At 36.1% G+C, this 23,681-nt stretch overlaps 1 protein-coding gene across 1 annotated transcript in view; it reads right to left on the bottom strand.

Moving 5' to 3' along the window:
* PTPRD (protein tyrosine phosphatase receptor type D) overlaps positions 1–23,681 on the bottom strand; it is a 1,172,008-nt gene that overhangs the window by 211,382 nt on the left and 936,945 nt on the right. The window contains exons 10-11 of the mRNA XM_068176134.1: positions 15,696–15,841; positions 11,367–11,508 (exon numbers count right to left, since the gene is read on the bottom strand). Coding sequence (XP_068032235.1) covers positions 11,367–11,508; positions 15,696–15,841 — 288 coding nt within the window. The remainder of the gene's footprint in view (positions 1–11,366; positions 11,509–15,695; positions 15,842–23,681) is intronic.

The following is a 23,681-nucleotide window of genomic DNA, read 5'->3' as shown; positions in this document are numbered from 1 at the left end:
TATACAGTACATAAATATTATAATTAAGAATAGAATAGAATATTTCATTTGGAAGTGATGTCCAAAGATCCAACTGCCCAACTACTTCAGGGCTGACTGAAAGCTAAAGCAAGTATTAATGGCCGTATCCAAATGCCTCATAAACACTGACAGGCTTCAGGCACCTTTCTAGGAAGCCTGTTCCACTGTCTTGTTAAAGAAATACTTTCTGAGGTTCAGGTTCAGCCTGCATCTCCTTTGATGCCACTCAGAACCATTCCCATGCATCTTATCACTAGATATTACAGATGCATCTGCATCTCCCTCTTGCTTCCTCAAGTTGGGAAGCTGCAGAGACCAGTAAGGGTTTACCCTCCTTTTCTTTAAACTATGGCAGCTCAAAGTCCTTAGCTGCTCCTCAGAGGACAAGGCGTCAAGTCCTTTCCCCAGCTTTGTTGCTGTGCTCTGAATGTATTCAAGGACTTTCATATCTTTTATAAATTGTGGGGCCCAGGACTGCAGCCAGCACTCAGGGTGAGGCCACATTAATGCTGAGTACAGTGGGACAATCACCTCTTTGGACTGGGTGGTGATGCTGTGTCTGATGTACCCAAGGATGCAGTCTGCCCTCCCGGCTGACAGCATTGACTCAACATTGAGCTTAACATCAACCAACAGCCCCACATCCCTGTCTGAAAAGTTGGTATTCAGTCACTCCTCCCTCAGTGTGATCATGTGCTCTAGGTGAAGAATTTGGCATATGAACTTAAATTTTGTCTCACTAATCTTTGCCTAGTGTTTTAGTCCATCTAGAAAAGTCTGCAAGGTCACTCTGCAAGAGTCAACAGCACCTCCAAGTTTTGTATCATCAGCAAACTTGCTGATACAAAATGGTGCATTTTCCTGTATACATAAAATGAATAAGTATTTTGAACAGGACTGACTCTAAAACAGTTCTATGAGGAACACCCCTGGGAACTGGCTGCCAGCCAGATACAGCCCCACTCATCACAATCCTTTCAGCTCTGACATTCAGCCAGTTCTTCACCCACAGTGTTGTGAACTCTCTCATCCCACAACTGGACAACTTTTTACAAAAGGATGCTGTGAGGGACATAGTTACTAAAATCCAGAAAAGCCCCATCCACCACCTTCCCTTTATCCACTTGGAAGATATCATAAATGAATACTGAATTAGGTAAACAGGGACTTTGTGAATCACCTTTGTGAACCAATATTGATTGCATTGTTCTTTAAATGCCTTTCAGAAGTACTCAGTATAATCTTCTCCAGGAACTGAGGCTAGAACTATCATTTGTAGTTTCCTGGGTCTTCTGGCACACCCTTTATGTAAATTGAATAATACTGGCTAGTTTCCAGTGAGCAGGGACCTTCTCAGGCTCCCAAGACCTTTGGGATGATGCAAAGGAGTTATGCAGTAATGATAATAAAAATAATTCAGGTAATACCAGTAGTTTGCATATTCATTGTTAATATACCCTGAAATAAGTAAATGTTACAAAAGACTAGTGTCACAAGCCGAGATTCAGGTGCACAGAATGCCCTAATGAAACACCTGGCTCCAATCAGTGCTTTTGGACTGTATTTGACTGAAAAGTTTGCTGAAGTGTTTCCACGTGAAGAATTTCCTCATTATTCTGTTTTGCTATTGTCACATTAAGCATGCACAGAAATTGTAGGTCACAAGACGCATTCAATATACACAAAAGTGCTAAAATGCTAGTATTACTATCTAATGTCTTACAGTAAATCATTTAAATAGAGTAGTTTAAATCACTATGGACATAAGACACAATTTTCCATGTTTTATTCATTTGTAAGTGAAGAAATTTAATTTGCTACTGAACTAGTATCAAAACTGCATCATTCAATGAAGTTAAATAGAACAGTAGTAAGCCAGGTGCAGCACTTTATATCAGTTTAAAACAAGCACTGAAAATACTTTAAGTTATATACATTACACCAGGATTTTATAGCCTATGTATGCCTTAGAGTACTTGAAAGTTTCTCCCTCCCAGTAAAGCCACTTAAATCACAGTTCTTTCAACCTCCTGCCACACTAATGCAACAAAGTCTCCTTTTCCTTTGTGGAATCAGCTGAAAGTCACTGCTTCAGAACTGTTTCATTTCTAGTCCTAATAAAATATTTTTGTTTTGTTGAGGTCTATTGAATTTCATCTTCCTTTTGATGTCTGTATGTTTGCCAAAAATACTTTGAATTCTTTAGTATGTGTTCTTCATTTTATTTTTTGCTTCCTGTGTCAAATCCTTGAAAATTTAAGAATTACAGTAATAAATACTATCTTAATACCTATTGCCAGGCTAAGCAAGCCAAAGAATTACATAAGCTTTCTCTAATTTTTAAATTACTTTTTCATATATATGTGAAAAAGCATTCTTACTGGGCTTTTTCTGTATTTGAAGACTAGCACTTACTACATTAAAATGTATTTAATCTTACTGTCACCTCAGTACACTAGTGTCAAACCCATCCTACATTTCAGCAAACATTTCTGTCACCCTAACTGTAGGGTATAAGACATGAGTGCTCGCAGAAATGGCTAGCCTGGAAAAATGAAGACAAGCTTACTATATGAATATATGCCTTCTTCTAGTAATTGCCTTGGTTTTCTTACACTGTATTAGACATCTCATATGAAGATTTGCTGCGGTAACAATTAAATTGAAACTATAAAGCGACTAATACCACTGGGTTCCTTACAGATACAATGACACTGTCAGGGGTTGAGCAATTAATCACCATATCATCTCCTTAAACAGAAAATCCCTAGAATTACCTTACTTTTTAAAATCAATATGAAATTATGATGTGAAAAAAAATTCGTAAAATTCTTTTGTCAATTTTATACTTTGTGTTGTGCAACTTTATCAATTACGTTGCTAATTAATATCACAAGAATTTGTTAATTGAGTGGGCATACAGATGTATAAAATGCATCCAAAACTGAGGCCTCAGATTATACAAACAACAGGAAACATGGCATTTGATTAACTGCATTGGATTTCATTATTCCATTGGCTTCACTTGGGACAGTGGGTTTAGATCACTGAGCAATAAAAACCTGCACAGTCTCAACACCTGATACTGAGCCAACAGCACTCTACACAAGGGCAAAGGCCTCAAATTCATGCATAATGACTAAACCCAGGAAAATTGACTGCATTCTAAGAATTCTTGGTGTATCAAAAAATATTTTGTACTTTTTAACTAATTAAAAAATGGCCCTCCATTTTCTAAGTAGATTAATAAAACCACAATGCAAATTTGAATGACAGTTTTATTTAAATTGAACTGTATTACAGAAAACAGAAGAAACTAAATACTATATGTATAAAATATAGACACATAGCACTACAAAATATCAAAATTATAGCACTGAAGTATACTTTTTCCCCTGCCCCCATTTCCTTGTTCAGAAAAGCTTTTACACTGTTTTATATATAGTAATGCTCCACCTTTTCTTGTAAAGATAATTTTTAATATGACATCCATATGCTGCTTCTATCTGGGTCTTTAAAGAACCAGATCAAATAGTTCCTTATTGTATATAGCAGGTCATGATTCTTATGTTAGGATATTTCACTTTTTATTTCTGATCTTACATCACCTGATACTGATTCTGCTGATAGGAGAAAGATTAATCTTCCCCCTAATATCTCCTTTTCCATTGTTCTTACTGTCATTTGTTTCTGACAGATTTCTGATGGTGTAAGGATGACCATCTGTGAGAAATGATTGAATCATCATCGGTATCAATGAGTGGGGAAAAAAGTATAAAACAAATGTGTTTTAAAATTTTTCTGATCAACATGGCTTAATTTGCATTTTACAAGCAGCCAGCATATACTCACTGTGGTTATGAAGAATGCCTATAATTCTATATGCAGTCATTAGATAGCAGAATGGGAATACCTAAATGGGGGTCATGCTAAAATTAGTCACTTAGCTGAAAGTGTCTGAAAGTTTCTTAGCTTAGTTGTCTGAAACTATTTAACAGGTGTACATTCTTAGCCAAAACTGTCAATGAAGAATTGTATCAAGCTAAACAGAGCTGCTCTGCTTTTGTCCAGCATTATTTCAGTTTCTCTTCTTAGATCACAACTGTGAGACATCTGTTTAGGAACTGTCATCCATAAGTTTATTTTCTTTCATGGATATACACAATAAGTACAAATACCATCTAGTTTAGCTGCATTACTGATCTGAAGCTGATGTTTGTCTCTTAGAAACATCATACTGCTGTAAAAAGGTGTGGCATAAATTATTTTGTACTACTGCCAATATTTCATAAAATAAAACTAATCCTATGCACGAGTATGTGAAACTGAACTGGGTAACTTTACAGTATTTTAGGCAAAACAGAAATTTGGCTAGATGAAATTCAGTGACATGTGAAATTCACTGAGAATTAGAGGTAGAAGAGAATTAGAAGAAACCCTTGCAAAGACATGATAGGTGGTAACTAGTAGCAGGAAAACTCTCTATGTAAGCTGATCTAGCAAATACAACTGAACAATCAATCATCTTAAAAAATATGCAGGATGATAAAAAGTTGAATTCAATTTTATCAGTAAAAAAATGTGGGGAAAAAGTTAGGAGAGATTTCTCAAAAAAATCTTGTATCTACAGATACCTTCTTATGACATCTTTAAAGATCCTACATCAGCCTAGTCATGATTTTCCAAAATAACTGATGTCTGAAAGTTTTGACTACAGGAATTTACAATGATAATTAAGAAATCTGGGACTCCTCTTTCACTAATTTTCTAAAGTGACATCTCTACATTTTGAAAGAAGCTTTTAAATGTATAGCTTTAAATTCATGACTGTAGTGGGTTATTAATAAAATAATGTTGTGCAAGGGAAAGAGAAGGGAAAATTTGTAAAATTGAAACTAAGGAAAAAAAGGAACCAAAATATTTTCTGATATTTCTGAAAAAAATGTATTTGATAAATTTTGCATATAGAAATGTGAGTGGAAATATTTTAAAAAGTACTAACCATAAAAAACACTAGCTGAGGCACTTGCCAAAAACTTCTTACAATACTTACAGGGGTTATTCAATTATTTTCATATATATTATTACACCAATATATATAATTATATATAATTATTAAAACATTGTTTTGAAGAACTACACAGATGTCAACAATAACACCTCTTAAATCAGCACAACCAAGTGCATATACCTAAAAACTGAACTCAACACCCTGAATCATGTATTTACAGTGATAGAACCTTGTATGTTTACTGATTGTTTCAGAATTTATAAGGTGCATTATTTTCTAAACCACTACCATTTACATGCTTGAAATTAACAAAAATGAAACATACAGTACCTTTAAACTCACCTATGGAATATGAAACATATATTTCATTATTCTTTTGTATCCTTTTCTGCCTACTAGTTAAATGTCATCACCTCATCTTTATAAAGATCAGTAAGTTATTAAGTATTTAAAACTGTACTGAATGGAAGGTTAATATTTATTTGCCCAACATAGTATTTGCATACCCAAAGAAAGTATTTCTAATCAGTTTATATCATTACAGAAAAATGTTTCTAAGTCTGCACTATTTCACAAGCCATTCAAAAAAATCTGCATACCATTCTGTAACTGTCTGTAAGGGTTTTTTTAAGCTGAAGTTGTATTGGCTACCTCTCCTTTTGTTTTATTATTTCACAAAGTCCTAGTGTGTGATTTTCAAGTAGCGATGTTTTGTTTCTTAATCCTCCCTGCACAGCTACCCAGGAGAGGCTTTATAACATAAATTGTAAAGTGGCATTTTCTCAGCAGGAACAACAACATTCCTCTTCAAAAACAGGCTTAATAAAAATAGGACTGTAATGAACATGCTAGCTCTGGTCACAAAGTGCTGCATATAGCATGACCACTGAAAGTTCAGGAAGTTTTGGGGAATGATACTCCTTTGGCTCTTCAGAAGTCTTATCATGCAATACATGATTGAGATAAATGTCTTTCCAGTGTATTAAGCTCATGCACAGGTATTTTCTTAGTTCCCTTATTTCTCTTCATTCCACTTTCAAAAGCCTGTCCTACTAGCAAACACCTAGCATTAATCACTGTGACTATACAGCAAACAGTTTCAGATAAACACTGGTGTACATAATTTATACAGTTCCAGCTGAAACACAGCAAATTTCTCGTACTGTGCAGCTAATACCCAGAATATGTACAGTCCTTCCTCCCATTTGTCTAGAAACGAGAGACATCCCACTGCACATTTTCCAACACTACAGCCCTGCCACTCAATTTGTCTAAATCCTATGCCCTCTAAGATAGCTGTCCCAGATGACAGGTTACTTCATAATAGCTCCTTCTCATTTCAGTACTACCAGGTAAAGTAAAAATACAGAAATGAGTTTCTATTATCACTGAATCTACTGCTAGCAGCAGAAACCAAAACTGTAATACTCCGGACTTATCATCTCTGATTTGGAATAGTTTTGGGGTCTTCATTGTTTGTTTAGTTGCTTTTGTCTAGTTTAGGTGTTGTTTTACGTTTTAATGCGGAAATCTTGTGCACTTCTGAGAGTCTCATAAAAATCTCTCACAATATCTCAATATCTTTGTGTATCAATGGACAGGGAAACACTATGCAGTAAATATTTATCTTTTTTTTATATTTCATTTTATGCAGCAGTGAATGCTTGACATTGAATCGATCAGTTTCTAATAATATAAAAAGGAATAATCACTCTAGGCACTTCCCACAGAAATTTTACTTCTTTCAGGCTTATATACTGCCTGTGGTACACCAATACTGTGTAAGTATTTTTGTAATGCAGAGTATTAACACAATCAACAAGAGTAAGAGAAAATTGTGGGTCAAGACAAACAAACCACCTTCTGCATAAATGCTCTGTTGTAGTCTCTCTCTTTACGTTCCAGACAACAAGAAAATCAGAGCAAACAGGAGCAACGTTAGAATATACATATTGTGTTCTACATTTTTACTTAAAACCTGCACACTTCTGTGCTTTACTCATATGCCTAGCAGTTGAAGCTAAGGCTTCTTTATGCCCTCACGGTGTTGACAATACTTTATAAAGAAATAACAATTAAAAAAAATTTAAAACAAAAACTGGGATTCCTGAAAATTAACTGAATAGGATTGCTGTTGGTTTCTATACTAGAAGAAAGCACCTATTTCCTTCTTCCTGAAAAATTTATAGACTTGTATATGACACTGGAACTCTTGTTCTACAACTAGGGAAAATGTTTCATACCCACCATTTGCAAGACCTAAAACCAGATTTAGGTGGCTTTAATGTGAAATGAATGGACAGCAAAAGGAAAGCTATTTCATCTCTGATGTCTGGGGAGTACAGGCAGATCCTACACTTTGTTGCTTTTTATTGCTTATACATGGATTAAAAAATACGTAGGGTTGAAAGGCGCTGCAGCGGGTCATCTAGTCTAACCTCCCTGCTCAAACATGGTCAACTGAGAACACATTGCACAGGACTGCATCCAGACAGTTCCTGGATATCCCCAGTGAGGGAGAGTCCACAACCTCTTTGGGCGATCTGCTGCAGTGCACAGTTACCTCCACACTAAAGCAGCACTTCTTAATATTCAGATAAACTGTGCATCAGTTTTTCTTCCTGTTGCCTCTTGTCCTTTTGCCTGGCATAACTGAGAAGAGCCTGGTCCATCTTCTTTGCACTTTCCTTTCACTTACTTATAGACATTGGTAAGCTCCCTCTCAGCTGTCTCTTCTTCAGTTTAAACATGACCATTTCCCCACAAAAGAGATTCTCAAGTCCCCTCCATCATCTTTGTAGAAATTTGATGGACTTGCTTCAGGAGCTCCAAGTCTCTCTTTTACTGAGGAGTCCAGAAGTGGACACAGAACTCCTGATGTGGCCTCACTAGGGCTGGCTATAGGAAGAGGATCACTTCCCTCAACCTTCTGGCAATGCTCCTTCTAATGCCCCCCAGGACACCATTGACATTCTTGGCAAGAAAGGCATGTGTATTAAGCACTGATAAAAGAATCAAAGCACTGTTCAACTCTTATGGTTCTCAGCACAAACTTTCAAAACAAAAACCTCTAAAATAAATAGTATTGACTTCTCTTGTCTGCCTGTCTCCAACAGTCAGCTTTCAGACTTCTCTTTTCAAGCCTCGTTTCCCTTCAAATTCAATGTTTTCATATGGGTGAATCCGTCACAGAAAGGAGTCAACTTCTTTATATACAGAAAATCAAAAGGAGTTTCCAGTTATCTCAGACATTCATTCTTGATCCATACTTCCACAATATTCAGCCTAACAAGTTCAAGTTTAGCCTGGAATGTTTCCTGATTTACTCTAGTAAAAGAAAAAAGGATCCAATATTTTGTCTTTGGTAAGGCCTTGAAATGGTATCATCTGTAGGTGCCTTTTCTGCCCTTCTTCCTTCTCACACTGTAAATTTCTAACACCCAGAAGCTATAAATTTATTTATATTCATAGTTCTTTGAGAACTAAGTACTAAGAATTGGTCATAGTACAGGAATCTAACGAAACATGGTAGCATCGTAATGCATGGAACTAGTTACTTGGCGTGGCCACAGAGAACAACTGACAAATTTAGCTGTAAAGACACAGACCTGTCAGAAAAAATGTTGCTGTTCCATGCTGCAGAAATTATTTGTAGCAGTAAAGCTGGGATTTGTGAAAGAAAAAATCAAACAAAATGAACGTAGGTACACACTTCTGCTCTTAGAATTACCCTGATTTCACTGACATTCCGTATTAGGGTTGCAAAACTTGTAGGCTGAATTGTGAGTAAAATCTGACTTCTACCTCTGTGTGACATCTCTCATGAGGCGCAAATGACAAGCTAGGTCTGTGATAGAACCATTGCAGAACAATTAGAAGAACATATGAAAGTTATATAGGCATCTTCTGGCTATATAACCTATGTAATCCAGAGTCACATACATACCACAGGGATGAGTAAAGCATAAGCAACCACAGCTCCAACTCACTCTACTCTCTTTTGTATTTCATTAAATCTAGTTAATTCCTGTTGATATCTATAATATTCCTACAGCAGTTATGTGAAGCAGAGGCACTCTTTCCCAAAAAGGCATCATCAATGGAGTGTATTCCGAAACAACAGTCTTCTACTGTTGCAGACTGTACAAGGTTAAGATTTGTCTAAGTTTGCAAAGTAGAGGCTTTACAATAATAGAATTATCTTCCAGGCTAATGCCCTTAGCACTGAATTATGCCGTGTCTTGGGAAGTAATACAGCAAACCATTGTATTTTTAGCAATTTCAACTTTAACCCCATCAAAACTTCTTAATAATTCCCTTTTTCTCTGCAGGCTCCTTGCTTTCTATGACGTTACCCCTTCATCTAAATCCACAGTCACAGTATGTTCATGAGTTCCCATATGTTCCCAGTTTCATATTAAATCCATAAATCTACTCCTGGGGCAAATATATTTCTGCAGTTGCAAAAGCCATATGTATTATGGTTGGATAAAATTCTCAATCTTTGTATTTCAGTGGGTTTAATTAAAAATTAATTAAAACTGAAATTGATTTTCATTTTAACTTCATAACCAATAAGATTTTTTCATTAGTCATTTGCATATGCATATCATTATGTATTGTTTTTAAAATAGGATGTAATACTAGCATTGTCAGAAGTAGGCACTGAGCCACTATTATTGCTCTTACTATCAAGCAAAAAAATAGGCAGCAAAGCTAAATATGTGTTACAAAAAAATTATTAATAATCAATAAGACTTGTAAAGAAAGAGACTACATTGTACAGTCAGTCAGTTCTGACACTCAGACGCCCCCTCTATCTTTTGCAGCTGCTGTGGTTCTTGGTAGAGACATATGAGGGCTGTTGCTTCTCTACAAAAGCCAAAATGAGAACTTCAGTTAAGAGCACTCTCTTTCAAAACACATGCATGCACATTCATGACCAGTAATCTCGTAAACACTTTCCAAGAAACTATGAAGACAAAGAATATTATTTCCACCTGAGTTTTCATGCTGTTTTTTGCTTTTCCTTGCTCAGCCTCCCAACCTCCCTTCAGTTTGCAAAATTTGTAAAAAAGTTCTCCTATCAGTTAATAAAGGCAAAACCTTATCTAAGGGAATTAAGAATTTTTAAAAGATAATATAAGGAACAAACATGGCATTAGAGGTACGAATTTTAAATATTGAAAAGGTTTGCTGACATCAGACTTCCTCTAAGAAAAAAAATGTATGTCTTTAGGGTTAATTTTTGATATATATGCACATGGTGTTGCTAGCTGTCTCCAACATTAATGTCAAGACTGCCTGTAATGATTAAAATAGCTAATAAAATCACATATATTTTTTCCAGTAAAAATCGAACTTCGGAGAATAACACGAAAAAAGAAATCTTCCTGTCACCCTACACTGTTGGGAATAGAGGATCAAGAAAAAAAAATATTGTAATTACACATTCTACGAATTTTCCTCTGAATTTTGGAAAGCTGTTTAATCAACTTCCATTCCTATACAGAGGCACGTAGTAATTCTGTAAACCTTGTAATGCCATGTAATATCAAAATACAAGACAGTAATTTTCAGTCATAAAGCCAGCCCTGCAAACTGAAGAGTGTGATATTTCATGAAGTGTCTCCAAATCCAGTGTCTATTCATTTCCAGGTGACAAAACAAAATGTTGAGGTTGTTTGACTACTAGTATTTTCTCCCCTGAGTATTATCTGCACAATAGGCTTGGCAGTGCATTAATATCCTCACCCCTGATGGAGTTGAAAAAATTGAATCCTGTTTTCAAAAACTTCTTATTGAAGAAATACAGTTCAGGTGACATATATCGGAAGTGGAAGAAGCCTTCACCTTTTTTATGATTGCCTCTTGTGGGAGAAATTTTGCAGCAGCTTAACCTCATCCAAAAACTGTTGATGCAACTTTTCAAGGTGACTGTTAATTGAGCAAATTTCTGTGTAAATGCTGATTGAACAAAGCTAAGGTACCCAGGGCAGCACTAAAATGTGAATCAAATGCATTCATAAAGTGGTTGGCTGGAGTAGTAATTGATAACCTGTTGTATGTGACGCTCCTGTTTCACTTATTTCTTCTTTTCTTCAGTCCAATCTGTCATACCCTACATTCTCACATTACCATTTTATGGTCAAAAGTCACAAACACAGTAGTCGAGTATTTTTTTAAAAAGTTTATAATGAATAGCATTGGGACTATAGTGAGGTCCATTTGAAAAGAACTGTATTTACCTCTGCCAGAGAGGATCCTCTGCTTTACAACAACGTAGTACTTTGAGCTCTATGAAGTGAATTGGTTAGGTTTAGAAAGAACTTACCACGTAAAACAGTGAGTCTCGTGGAAACACTTATTTCACCAACACTGTTGGAAGCCACACATTCATAAATAGCTTCATCTCGGGGTGTGCGCAGTGGTTGTATTCTGAGAACTGATCCAGATCCATCATCAAACTCTATTACCTATAAAAGGAAACAAAAGCTGTCACAGATGTTGTTACAAATGCCTATCCCTCAGCTAACCTGTTCATGAATAGTGGCCTGCTGGTATTCAACTCACGCAAGACAGGTTCGTTTCCCAAACTTATGTACCAAATTCCAGTCATATAGGAAATTGTTTTAAGTGGCTAAACTTGGAACATATGTTGCTGTTCAGTGAGTACTCAGTGGCCACTTTAATATAGCTTCAAGAAATATAGAAAAAAATAAAGAAAAGAAAAGAAAAAGAAAAAGAAAAAGAAAAAGAAAAAGAAAAACAACTCCCCACCCCAAAAAAAAAAAAAAAACACCAAAAAAAAAACCAAAAAAAACCACCAAGCCAGCAAACAAGGGCTCTAAGAAAAAAGTCTGTGACTCAATGCTCTCTTATTCTGAAGTTCACCACCAATACCTCTCAATTCTCTAAGCTGAAGTACTTTACCTTCAAATGGCAGTTACATTCATTTTAATTGCTGGCAGCTATATTCCCTCTCTACTCACTGAGTGCAGCTCACTCACTCATTTGCCTCCAAAGTTAATTAACTGTCTGCAATTTCTGAAGCAAACAGGATAACTCCGTTTAGCTTTGGATTTAACCCACAAAATAAGTAAATTTATCCAACAAAGAAATAATTAAGGAGGCTAAATAATATGGCGAAACTTCTAAGATTTAGTTTTAAAACTGCAATATTCACACAAAAAGTAATAACATTTATATGAGAAAATTCACTGAACTGATCTTATTTCCTTCTTAATCTGAAGTCAGAATCACATCAACACTCTGTAGGTCCTGGAAAAACCTTCATAATAATTAAGTAATAGCAGTAATCTCTTTAATCGACTTTTTTAAAAGGAAATTTAAAAAATCCCTGAGACATATCAGTACTACCATCAGATAAATGGTACTTATAACCAAAGGACAGTCTCAATTCTTTGTTTTGTTTTTATCTACAAAATAATTAGTATCTGTCCATAATCTATATATACATGCACAAAGTGATTTACAGATATGTCTATCTGCACATCTACTTGTGTCCTTCTGTCTCATTTTCACATAAGCAACCTACAAGACCACTGTACATGTTGACAAAAGAGAGCTATAAAGTCTGGGGTTAGATATTATGGTATATATGCCCTGCATCTCACTATTTTCATTTTAGGAATCGCTCAGCTTCTACTTAGCGTTGCGAGAGGTGAAAGTAAGATAAAAACCCTGGGGTTTTTTTTGATACTGAATTTGTTTGATAGCCCACAGGATGTATATTACTTGTTCTCCCAGTAAAGCCATCTTAAAACTAATCCAGATAGAACAAAATATCTACCTGATGTTAGCACAATTAAAAGAATAACTAGAATTCTCAATAAGTTGACATTTGTAAGGGTGAAAAAATCTCAAAGTCTTTAAGCAGTCAGACTAACAATTTATAGACAACAAATGTGAGCACAGGATCTAAATACTCACAGACATAAAAAGAGTAATTGCTATTGTTCAAACCTGAATGCTGAATAAATGTATCTGGACAGACACTGAAAACAATTGCAGCAGACTGGATTGGGTAAATACTGCAGAGATTAAGTTTCAAGTCTAGTGTCTCAAAAATATGTGTCATAAAAGGGATTTATTTTTCATGTGATGAGTTCTCCCCTTTCCTGCATACCACAGCTAGTTAATTCCTAACTCTTCCCCATCTACTGAATGAAATTTTTTTCTTTTTTAAGAGATTTTTTTAATAAAAGCATTTTTGCACACAGGGTAGAACGATGTAATTTTCAACTTTTATTTTTCAGTTTTCTGGGTTTTTTTTTAAGTTTCTCTGCGAAAGACTTCTCAGCAAATTAAAGCAGATTTTTGTAATTCCTATTATTTGAATTAATTTGAAGGAAGAGAAAAAAGGATCCTCATTCAGAGTCTATATCTGCAATATAAATAAAAGCTGAAAGATTAATAGAGCAGCCTCTTGAAGTCTTACTGTATATTTTAATTTCAGAAGCAATGCCTAGCTTTCACTGCTATTGTCAATAAGTTGGGAGAATTAGGTGGTGAGTAAGAAATGTCAATGACAATAGTCTTCAAATATATAAACAGTCAAGAGAGAGGAAATAAACTATTTGTTCCCCAATTGCTCCATACATCCAAGTTCCAGCAAGAGTTCTGGTTTCATGTGGGGGACAAATAATCATGGCAAGTTTCATGAAACCCTGTATGAGACCGTCCAAGTTTACTGAATTATAACAAAATAACCCCCAGCATCCCTGGAAAAGCATGTGGATAAGACCACTAGAATCCTTTCCAGTTGTATTTACTGTATGAAGACAGGTGCTCAGGTAAAACATTTTGATGTCTGTCATCATTAAGTAACTCAGAGATATACACAAAATATTAATGTGAAAGAAACCAAAATAAATATTCTCTTATTGATTCAGCTGAAAATCTCAAGATATTTCTTGTTTCCCAAATGTTTCATATGTATTTTTGGAATCTCATTTATACTGTTGTTGTTTTCTTATTTACAGATTCTATGGCATTAATTATTGGCCTTACTTTGAAAAGGAAGAAAAGCTGTTTAAAATAATGATTTGGTATGCACACTTTGTAACTGCTCTGCTCGGCAGACATGATAAAAATTAAGAAACACTTGGCAAGTGTCATCTATTTGCTTGAAATACACTCCATCTTACTTGGCTATACTGTTTGTTCAACAGTTCACTAAAGGCATTTTTAAAACATTTCAAGTCATTATTTATAGTTACATGCGAATAATTTTTATGGAACTAAAACTACTTTATGTTTGCTTAGTCTCTCTAAAAACAGATACACAGGTCCCTAGAAAGCAATATATTAAGGAAATAAACCATGACATATTGCAGAGTAACACACAGTAAACATATACATGCACCATCTTTCTCTGTTTAGAATTCACTTTGAGTGAAAGTTCTGTGAACAGAAGAGGATAAATTGTGTAAAATTTATGATAAAACTGCTATGTTAATCCCTCTAGCCAATTACAACTCTACATATGCTCTGCAAAGTGCAATCAGTTTTTGGCACTAGGAGGTAACATTTAAATTAATGATTTTGTTTTTCATGTTGTATTAAATACACAAGCCAGAAATTATAATGGTTAATGAACGAATTCCAATGTCTTTAGCAATTTATTGCACCAAAAATCAAGAAAATAAATTTGGTTTATAGAAGAAAGGCAGTTCTTCTAAAAGAAACTAACCTGAAAGCCAGGATAAGCAATCTTCACAAATGCTAATAAAAATTAATATAGAGGACTTTAATATTCAGTCGGTTATTAATAACTATATGTTAGATAATTTTCTCATAAAATGCATGTCACAACCATTTTATATATAAATCATTAATCTTTGAACAGTTTTTTTTAAGCAAACAGAAGTCTGATATCTAACACTGAAAATATTTAAGAGACAACTGCACAATCTTAGTGCCAGTTTTGATATCTCTTCTAAAAGCTTTCCCCTATTTTCTACGTTTTTTCTTCATGTTAAAGGTCAATCCATATTTGACATTAATTATTCTTGCCACTAAGAAAGGGAATAACACCTGTTTTCTTATTTCCCCCAAATAATAAGAATCCTTTGAGCAGATTATTTTCACTGTTTCCTTTAATGGAAGGTTGCAGAGAGAAACATCTTCCTCCAAGCCTTTTCCTAATTTATAGTTAAGAAAAAAAATCAAAAGCAAGCAAATTTTACTCTTCCTCTTCAGCAGCAGGAACTACAATGTCCCTTTCATCTCCCTCCTCAAAAGGGGTAGGGAGTTGTGGCAGCAGAAGCATCCAAAGACTAGGCCTGCTCGATGCACCTTGTCACAAAAGGAGGTGGTTTGCTCTTTGGAGACAGCAGTCACAGCTCAACTCATGTCCCCACCAGCTCCTTCATGAGCCTTCAGCAAACTGAACAGCGGCACCACAGAGCTCCTCGGTTCCACCATGCCAGCTCAGAAAACAGTTAGCAGTTTTCTCTTTAATGGTTCTACGCACAACCAGTTTTCAAAATTAAAAACTTCACTAGAGTATTCCCACCAAATTATCCCTGACAGTCAATTCTATTTTGCTCTATCATCGTTAATAAAGCACACATAGTGGGATTAAAAACAGGGCTGGAATAAAATATTTTTCAGAGGAACAGAACAATGGACCTAATACCTCAAATCTCTGATTGCTGACTTTCTTTCCTTTTTTGTTCCAGACAATTTTAGGTCTTGGATCTCCTGTGGCTTGACAGATGAACGAGGCAACTCCTCCTGAAACCCCTGTCTGGTCAACGGGAGTTCTTGTAAACTTTGGTGGTGCTGAAACAAAAAAAAAAATACAACAAATTAATCCAAAAAGTAAACAAAAATTTTTAAAAATCACATCAGATTTCAAGATTTAACAAAAAAGGAAGTGCATTGTTTCTCTACTGATATCATTCACCTGCATGAAAAAGCATTATTTTAAAAACACTAAAAGGTCAAGACAATACTTACAGATTTTAGTCGTGAAATTTGTATTAAAACCGAAATATGATGGCATTGGAATAGCAAGATCACGTTACATTTTATCACCATTATAAATAAAAAATCCAATTTGACTTCTGTTGCAAAATGAGCTCATCAATCAACTGGAATAATATCACAATTAGCTACTTGATGCTGTGATCACAGGGTGTCATGGAAACAGGATGCTCACCTTTGAGACATTAAAATCAGTGACATTTAGGAGAAAGCATTTCTAATTTTGCATGGTGGAGGTAAATTATTATGTACTAAGAGTCCAGACAAATAGGACTGTATCAGAAGAGAGATTTATGCTTGGGTACAGTTTTGTGTATAGCTCCTGCTCACTCCCAAATTGTACTATGTCAGAAAGGACAACTAAAAAGGATCCAACTACTGCAAACACAAGAAAGGGAGAGAAATGGAGAAACAGTTTTGAAAGTATGAAATGGCATTTTAATTCATAATTCTTTTTCCCTTCATTTCTGTTACAAAAAACTGAAATTATTATTTCACTTGTGGTGAGACAAATTTTTAAGATTTAGACCAACACAATGCATGACTTCTAAGTATAAAATATCAAAATCTGGACAATTTCACCTAAACAATTAAAAATATTGAAAAATTCCAGTAAATCTTTACATAATTATCTTTCTTAGCAAAACAGTTTTTAAAGATACAGTACATCTTCAGATAATGGTTTAAATGATATGATGTGACCACTTAGGGACAATAAGTGGCAAAAACCCCACATCTTTGCTATGAAGCCATCCTCCATAGTAGTTGCTCTATACCATCTGTTGCAATTCATTTTTTTCTCATCTTCATATATCAGCAGTCAGCTCCATTACATTTCCTACCTCTTCCCTTTTCTTCACTTTCCTCTCTTACTTCTGACAGGTATGTATCTGTACTCTACTAGTTTTCATTCCTATGTTGCTGTTCTTTAGTTCTGATGTCTAACCACTTACTCTGCAAAACTGTTCTTTCCATAGGCACCATATCCTCTCAGCATGTTTATTTGAATGTAAGAAACTGAGCAGACTACTGTCCTGCTTGTATGCAGCACTGGAAGAAATCCTGAATGCCAAGATGCCGTTTTACAAATGAAATTAGGGGAAATTTTTACCCTACTCCTAATGTAAGAAAAGGGCATTAAAAAATACATAATGCTCCTGGAAAATCTACATGCTCTTTCTTTAATAGACATGTCAAGAAAATGTGTTAGTTTTTAACATTTCAGAATGCTCAAGGGTCCTAGAAGTACCCACTCTGCTAATTTTCCTGGCAAAAATGTACCAAAACCAAAATGCAAGAGCACATCTCAGTAAAACAGTGTACTACTACTGACATGGGGAAATTATGAAAGAACTTTTCTGTTGACAAAAATTGCCAAAATCTTATCAAATAGAACACACTCTCAGTGAAAAAAACTAGAGATCCTTTCCCAAGCCACAGGCCTTATGTCTGGACCACAAAAAAGGCAAAAATATATTCTGATGAAGAGCACCTGGGTTTCAACAAAACTGCTCTCTTTGAACCCTTTTTGTTTTAACTCAGTATTGTGATACATAAAGAGACTTGACTGAATCTGAGATACTGACATTCTGTGGCACAAGTTGTAATCATGGGCCACCAAGTGAAAAATGACACGCTGCCATTCTTCTTTAATTTTTTTTTACATTCTGTGAATTCACTGTTAGAACTCAAACCATTGAAAGAGAAACACATGGGGAAGTCCAAGAGCACACAGTAACTCTGTATATGAGCTCACAGGCAGCAAATAGCACATGTAGCAATAAATTAAATTAAAAATCTTTCACCAAACTTAACTTCTCTAAGGGGTACAGCCAGTTTTCCAGCTATTTTTATGTAGAACTGTCCAAAATCGGGTGAAGGACTATAGGACTATAGCTGCTACGACTCCTTACAAAAACTGCGTACCAGCTTCTGCAGAGCATTATTACCTACATCGTGGAGTTGCAGAAATATGGCCGAATACTTAAAATAGCTCCAGCTATCTGAACAACAGTATTTTTGCCATCCTGTGTGTATTTTTGCTAGACCAACAATTAATTAACAATTATTGTTTATTAACCATGCAGCATTAGAGGAATAGCATTAGACACAGAAAACAAGGGCAATTGTACATAATGATGCAATTTTCGATCTGTGGACATTTTTCAAGGAAAACAAGGTTTTAAGGCTGTATATAAAATCCAATTTCTTCTATGATGTGACTAATATTATCTACATCAATAAAAAAGCACAGGCCAAGGAATTGGGCTGATCTTTGTTTTCCACTTAGACCATAACCTATCAGAAAAAAAGTAAGGTATGTATCTATCTGGTCAAAGTTTTTTTTTTATGTAAGTAAGTAATTCCTATAAAAAGCACTGCCACAACTCTACTCCAATACGTAATATTGGAAGTAAGTCAGTTATTTTCAAGTACCATAGATATCATCAAAGATAAATTATTCTTAGAACATAAAAAAATTTATAAAATCATCTGCCATGGAGACAGGTAAATACTATGCAATCCCTCTTTTTATTACTCTACCAAAATGTTCATCTTGTTACATATAAAGCAGCTACCATCAGTGTAAGGGTGCAGCATTCAGTTTTTCTCTGCTCCGGTCCTGGGCAGCTGGGGGTGCCCGGCTAGCATGCTGCTTCTTGGCGAGACTGGGGCCACTGCGTGGGTGCAGAGCTTTAGGGCTGAGTCTCCGCGTGGGTCTGCCGTGCCCGTAGCCGCACACTGATGCGAGATAAAGGGTTAGAGAGAAGGCGCAGTCTGCCCGCGGTGCTGAGAACTGTTTATTCCACATATGGCTGCAGTGGTCAACCAAGCAGCTGTTCCCAAGCCCACATGGGCAAAATGGCCGCTTGGGACAAAGGGAACATGGGGTTAAATAGGCGGCGGGCCGACAGGGGCGGGAAGCCCCCTCGCCCATTGGGGACAGAGGACAGGGGAGTGACGCGGACCACGGCCGTGGCTGCTCTTTAATTTTGTCTGCCCCGATCAGCTCCCGAATGCTCGGCTTGGGCATCTCAGCTTTTCGTCGGGGCCGGGGCTCACCACAGTCTCCGGGCGCTTTTGCTGCCGCGCTCCGGGGTGGGCTGTTGGCCGCGCTTTGCCGTCGGCGCGAGGGAAGAAACAAAGAGGCAGGGAATTCGTCCAAATCCATCCGCGTGGCGGCTGGATGCTTTATTGGCTGCGAGAGCTGTGATGGAAAAGCTGCAGCCCGCTCCCAGCTTCGCACGGACGCAAATGGCCTCGAGCATGCCGAGGAGTGGGATGAAATAGGGAAGGGACAGGGCGGACGGGGAGCCCTCCCGCCCAATGGGTACAGACATCGCGGTGATGACGTGTACTACAGCGACCAATGGGAACACGGCAGGGGCAGACACGAGACTTTGGGGTGAGTGGGACCACGAGAACGGGAAGACGGGCACGGAAACCACAGGAGTAGGGGAAAACCTGGGAGATGTGCGAGGGTACAGAGAACTGGAAAACTAACAAAGAAAAAACCCGTAATTTGAACCCAAACCCAGGATGCAACAATGGCAACCTATGGGAACGTAACAGGGGTGGGTACAGGGTTCTGGGATGAATGGGATTACAGAGGTGGGGTGATTGATACAGAACTTTCAGTGGGGAAGGGAGGAGTGGTTACAAGATTGACAGGTAAAAGCTCCTATAGCAGACAGCTTGGAATGAACCATTTTGAGGGAAAAATGGGGGTACATAGAACTGATCTAACTAACATTTATTGAAACCCCTAACTGAACTAACCCAGCATGCAACATAAGGGTATGTGAAATCATAACCCAGCAGAAGCAAAAATGAAAAGTAGTATTTGTTGCCTTTATCTTTATAAAGGTTGTTAATTTAGGTTTGACACAAATTATCTCCACAATTAATGTTGTCAGTTTCTTGACATTGATTGTGACCTAAGCTGATAGGCAGTCTGACAGCAAACACAATTAAACTGCACACAGTTGTGCTTATTAACATGAGGGCAATTTTGATTGAGAACTGACAACTATTTTCGATCTCCCTTAACAACAACAGTGCATAGTTCAAGAAAAATTCTCCACAACACAGTTCATTAAGCACAGCAACAACCTACATGAAAATCTTCCACTGCAATTAAATCTGCCAAACAAGTAAGATGTAGTAGGTTACCAGCTATGATACCAGAGTCTTTCAGCACTTTTGCAACTCTCTTTGGTAACATCAATAAATGCAGTTAAAATAAAAGAAGTGTAATTAAAATAAAGTAAGTGAAATTCACTTAAAATTAGCATCTCATATTTCTGCACTTAAATTCTCTTAAGGGCATCACAAAAATTGCTGCAGTATTACCTTTTAAAAGCAAGAACAAGCCAAGTTTTGTTTGTTTATATACCAATACCTACTCAGACATTGATACTAATAGAGAAGTTTGATACCTTGTCAAGCTAAAAAGAAAAAAAAATCAGAGTGGGAAATACCTGTAACTTGGACTTCTGAAGAGTAGCACAAGCTTTATTATTCAGGAGCTGAGGGCTCCCACCATCTCTTACTTGTTACACACTTCTTGCTGGGACTCTTGAGAAGCCAAAGTGACAACTATTAAACTACTGCAAATTACACTCTTAATATACAATGGAAAACTGAATTTATTGCTAGCTCACCCTTAATATACTGAGCTTGCATTTATTTATTTTACAGAGTTTAACTCCATAGAAATTAGGCTGCTGCTTCAATGAACAGTCTAGCTGTCCCCTCAGGGGGCACAAGAACTTCTGTAATGAGAGATGGTTTACCACTATCCAGATAGAAGTAGAGGGTTTTTTGCACATTATGGCTCCATAAAATATATTTTTAAAGTGAGCTAAAAAACCTCATTTTGATTGGAACATTTGAATATCTTGGCATAAGCATAAGACATTTCTTTCTTCCCTTCTGTGCCTCTACATTGACTTTCTAAAGTTTAAGCAGAATTCTGAAATAGTGAATGGAATTAATTAATTCACATTTCATCATGTTATAGAATTATCTGCTTTAAAGCTGCCGTTGTGTTCTCTGTGCTGTACTCTAAGGATATGTAATACTTTTCGTCTGCACTCAAATAAAATGTCTCACAAAATACTTTTGAAATTACTACTTCAGCCCCCTTTTTTCCACAGCTACTGCAAACTATTCTTGTGTAGAGACATTTTTATGGACATACTCCTCTATGAAAAGGTGAATACAAGGATAAGACTTCACCTTCTTTAAAGTGAGAGCTAATAGGATGTCTGCAATCCAACTACAGCTAGCTGAACATGTGAACTTACTATGGACAAGACACATAGAGGATGCAGACCCTAGTATTTGTTTCTAGATTCTCTGTTTGGGGTGTATGAAAGTTCCTAGTATAAAATACTTCACTTTAGGACTAAACTTCATCATATGCCTGAAATATGAAAAAGTTTACTAGGTCAGAATAAAAATTGCCAAAAATCATATTGTGTCCTTTGTAAGCATATATAGCAAGGGTGAATAAAGACATCAGAAAAAATTAAAATGCAAAGATACTTATTTCAAATGCCTCCTTTGCTTATAAATTCGCACATATTTGAGTAGACTCCTTAAAAATTACAGTAACTTTTTAAGTTATAAAGACTCATTTTGTACCAATAAAAGTTGGAAGATGGCAATCGCAGCTGTTCCGATAAAATGTTTTCCGCTCAGACTCAGAAATGCAGGTTGACAGCAGAGTAAACAATGTGGTCTGTCACACATAAAATCACAAAAATAATTTTCACTTAGCATGGTTTCAGGGGGTATGCAAATGGACTCACTCCGAGTAAAAAATTTTGTAGTGATTCTTCCCATGTCAAATTACACACTCAGAAAATTCTGACGCAGTAAAAATCCAAATAAACAGAATTAAAATACAACCACAAAAAATCACCTAAAACCCAGCCAAGAAAAAAAATCCCCACAAACCAAACCAAACCAAATCAAACCAAACCAAACCAAATCAAACCAACACCTTAATTTTACCCCATTTCCCATTTTGCAATGTTCACTGTATTCCACAGACTTATGAGATAATGCTATATATCCTAAATAAAAAGGTCATAGACTGGTTCGTATTTAATGATGGTGAGGGTGGTGAAGACTTCTGTCCAGGTAAAAATGAACAAATAGGCAAAGCTGCGCATAATCACAGACTGATACTGTACTGATGCATTACAAATTAAATTATTTGTTATTATTTTCACAACTCCACCAGTTATAAATATATTAAAAAATATATATATACATAGTACTTAATAGAAAATTACTTAATAGAAATTTCAAAACACCCTTATATACAGAATTAGCAGCTAATTTACTCATTAGTAATAATTTGTGACATTAGTTAGACTGATCATTTTACAAGTAATTGTTTCACCTTCATTCTAACCTGCACTTACATAGGATCTGCACACTGGCTATGTGAGAAAAGCCAATTAGTTTTTATTTCTATAAGGACAAGAAATAATTTGTATTATTGAAATCTGCATAAAGAAGCTCCTAAGTTAACAAGTAGTATGCTTCTAAAAGCTCTTGTCTGTCAGTCACAAGCTGTGAAAATTTTATGTTTCTCACTGTGAACATCTTAAAACTGCTTCTGTCTTAACATCCTTCAGCAAGAATAGCAACAACAATCTTCAGACGTCATCATACTCTGAGCAGCGGAATGGTTTTATTATCCTGTGAATGAAAATTATTGGTATTGTATCTTTCAACTTTTAAATGCATTTCAGCCATGCCAATGAAGTCCAGCTGAAAATCTTGATCCATTTGGTTGCCAGAAACTATTTCTAGGTACAAACAAGCATTTCCCCAAAGTCTGGGTAAAGAAAATCAAGCAATTTTACTTTACAGGCATCACAGCACCCTCTTAAAAATTCAGCCCCTACAACAGTCATAAAATCTTGATAATATAATTGAAACACTCATCACCCCACCTTCTTTCTGTAACATGTATTCTTCTAAAAGCAAAAGCACTCAGAACCAAGGACTGGTCTTTGAGAGAGGTTTCTGGTTGTTTCTCTGGGGCTATTTTTCCAATTTAGCAGTAATCTCCAGTTCCCAACCTTCAATATGCCAGAACATACCCTCCCTACAGATTAAGTAAGCAGCTCAAAAAAATAAAAATATTACTTGCTGATGTCTCAAGGAAAATATGAAATGCCCACCCTATCTTTTGTATTTTCAAATTTCCTGCAATGTGCAATGTCAGTGTATTAGGCTGACCATTAGGTTCATTCCTCCCTGAAATACAAAGTCAAATTATAGACTTACAAGTAAGGTCTCTCAAGTAGAATAGGTAGGTTACATTTTCCAAAAGGTCTAATATTAAAATAGCACACATTTAATGTGTACCTCTAAGCTCTGCAAACCTTGTTACCAGCTCATTTCATTGTGGATTATGTATGCTTTTTTATAGACAGACATTATCTGAGCCCTGGGGACATGGGAGGTATATGAACTAACACAGACAGCAGCAGACATTTATTTGCCAACTAATATCATTCACACACACATGTTCATTTTTAGCTTATAATAACTTAAGAGAATGAAAAAGGCTTTCACAGGTATGAAGAACTAATGAGAAAAAACTGTGAAA

This window comes from Anomalospiza imberbis, chromosome Z (genome assembly GCF_031753505.1).
Source record: "Anomalospiza imberbis isolate Cuckoo-Finch-1a 21T00152 chromosome Z, ASM3175350v1, whole genome shotgun sequence".
NCBI lineage: Eukaryota > Metazoa > Chordata > Aves > Passeriformes > Viduidae > Anomalospiza > Anomalospiza imberbis.
The sequence above is the reverse complement of the archived record's forward strand: the minus strand, read 5'-3'. Positions and strand labels throughout refer to the sequence as shown.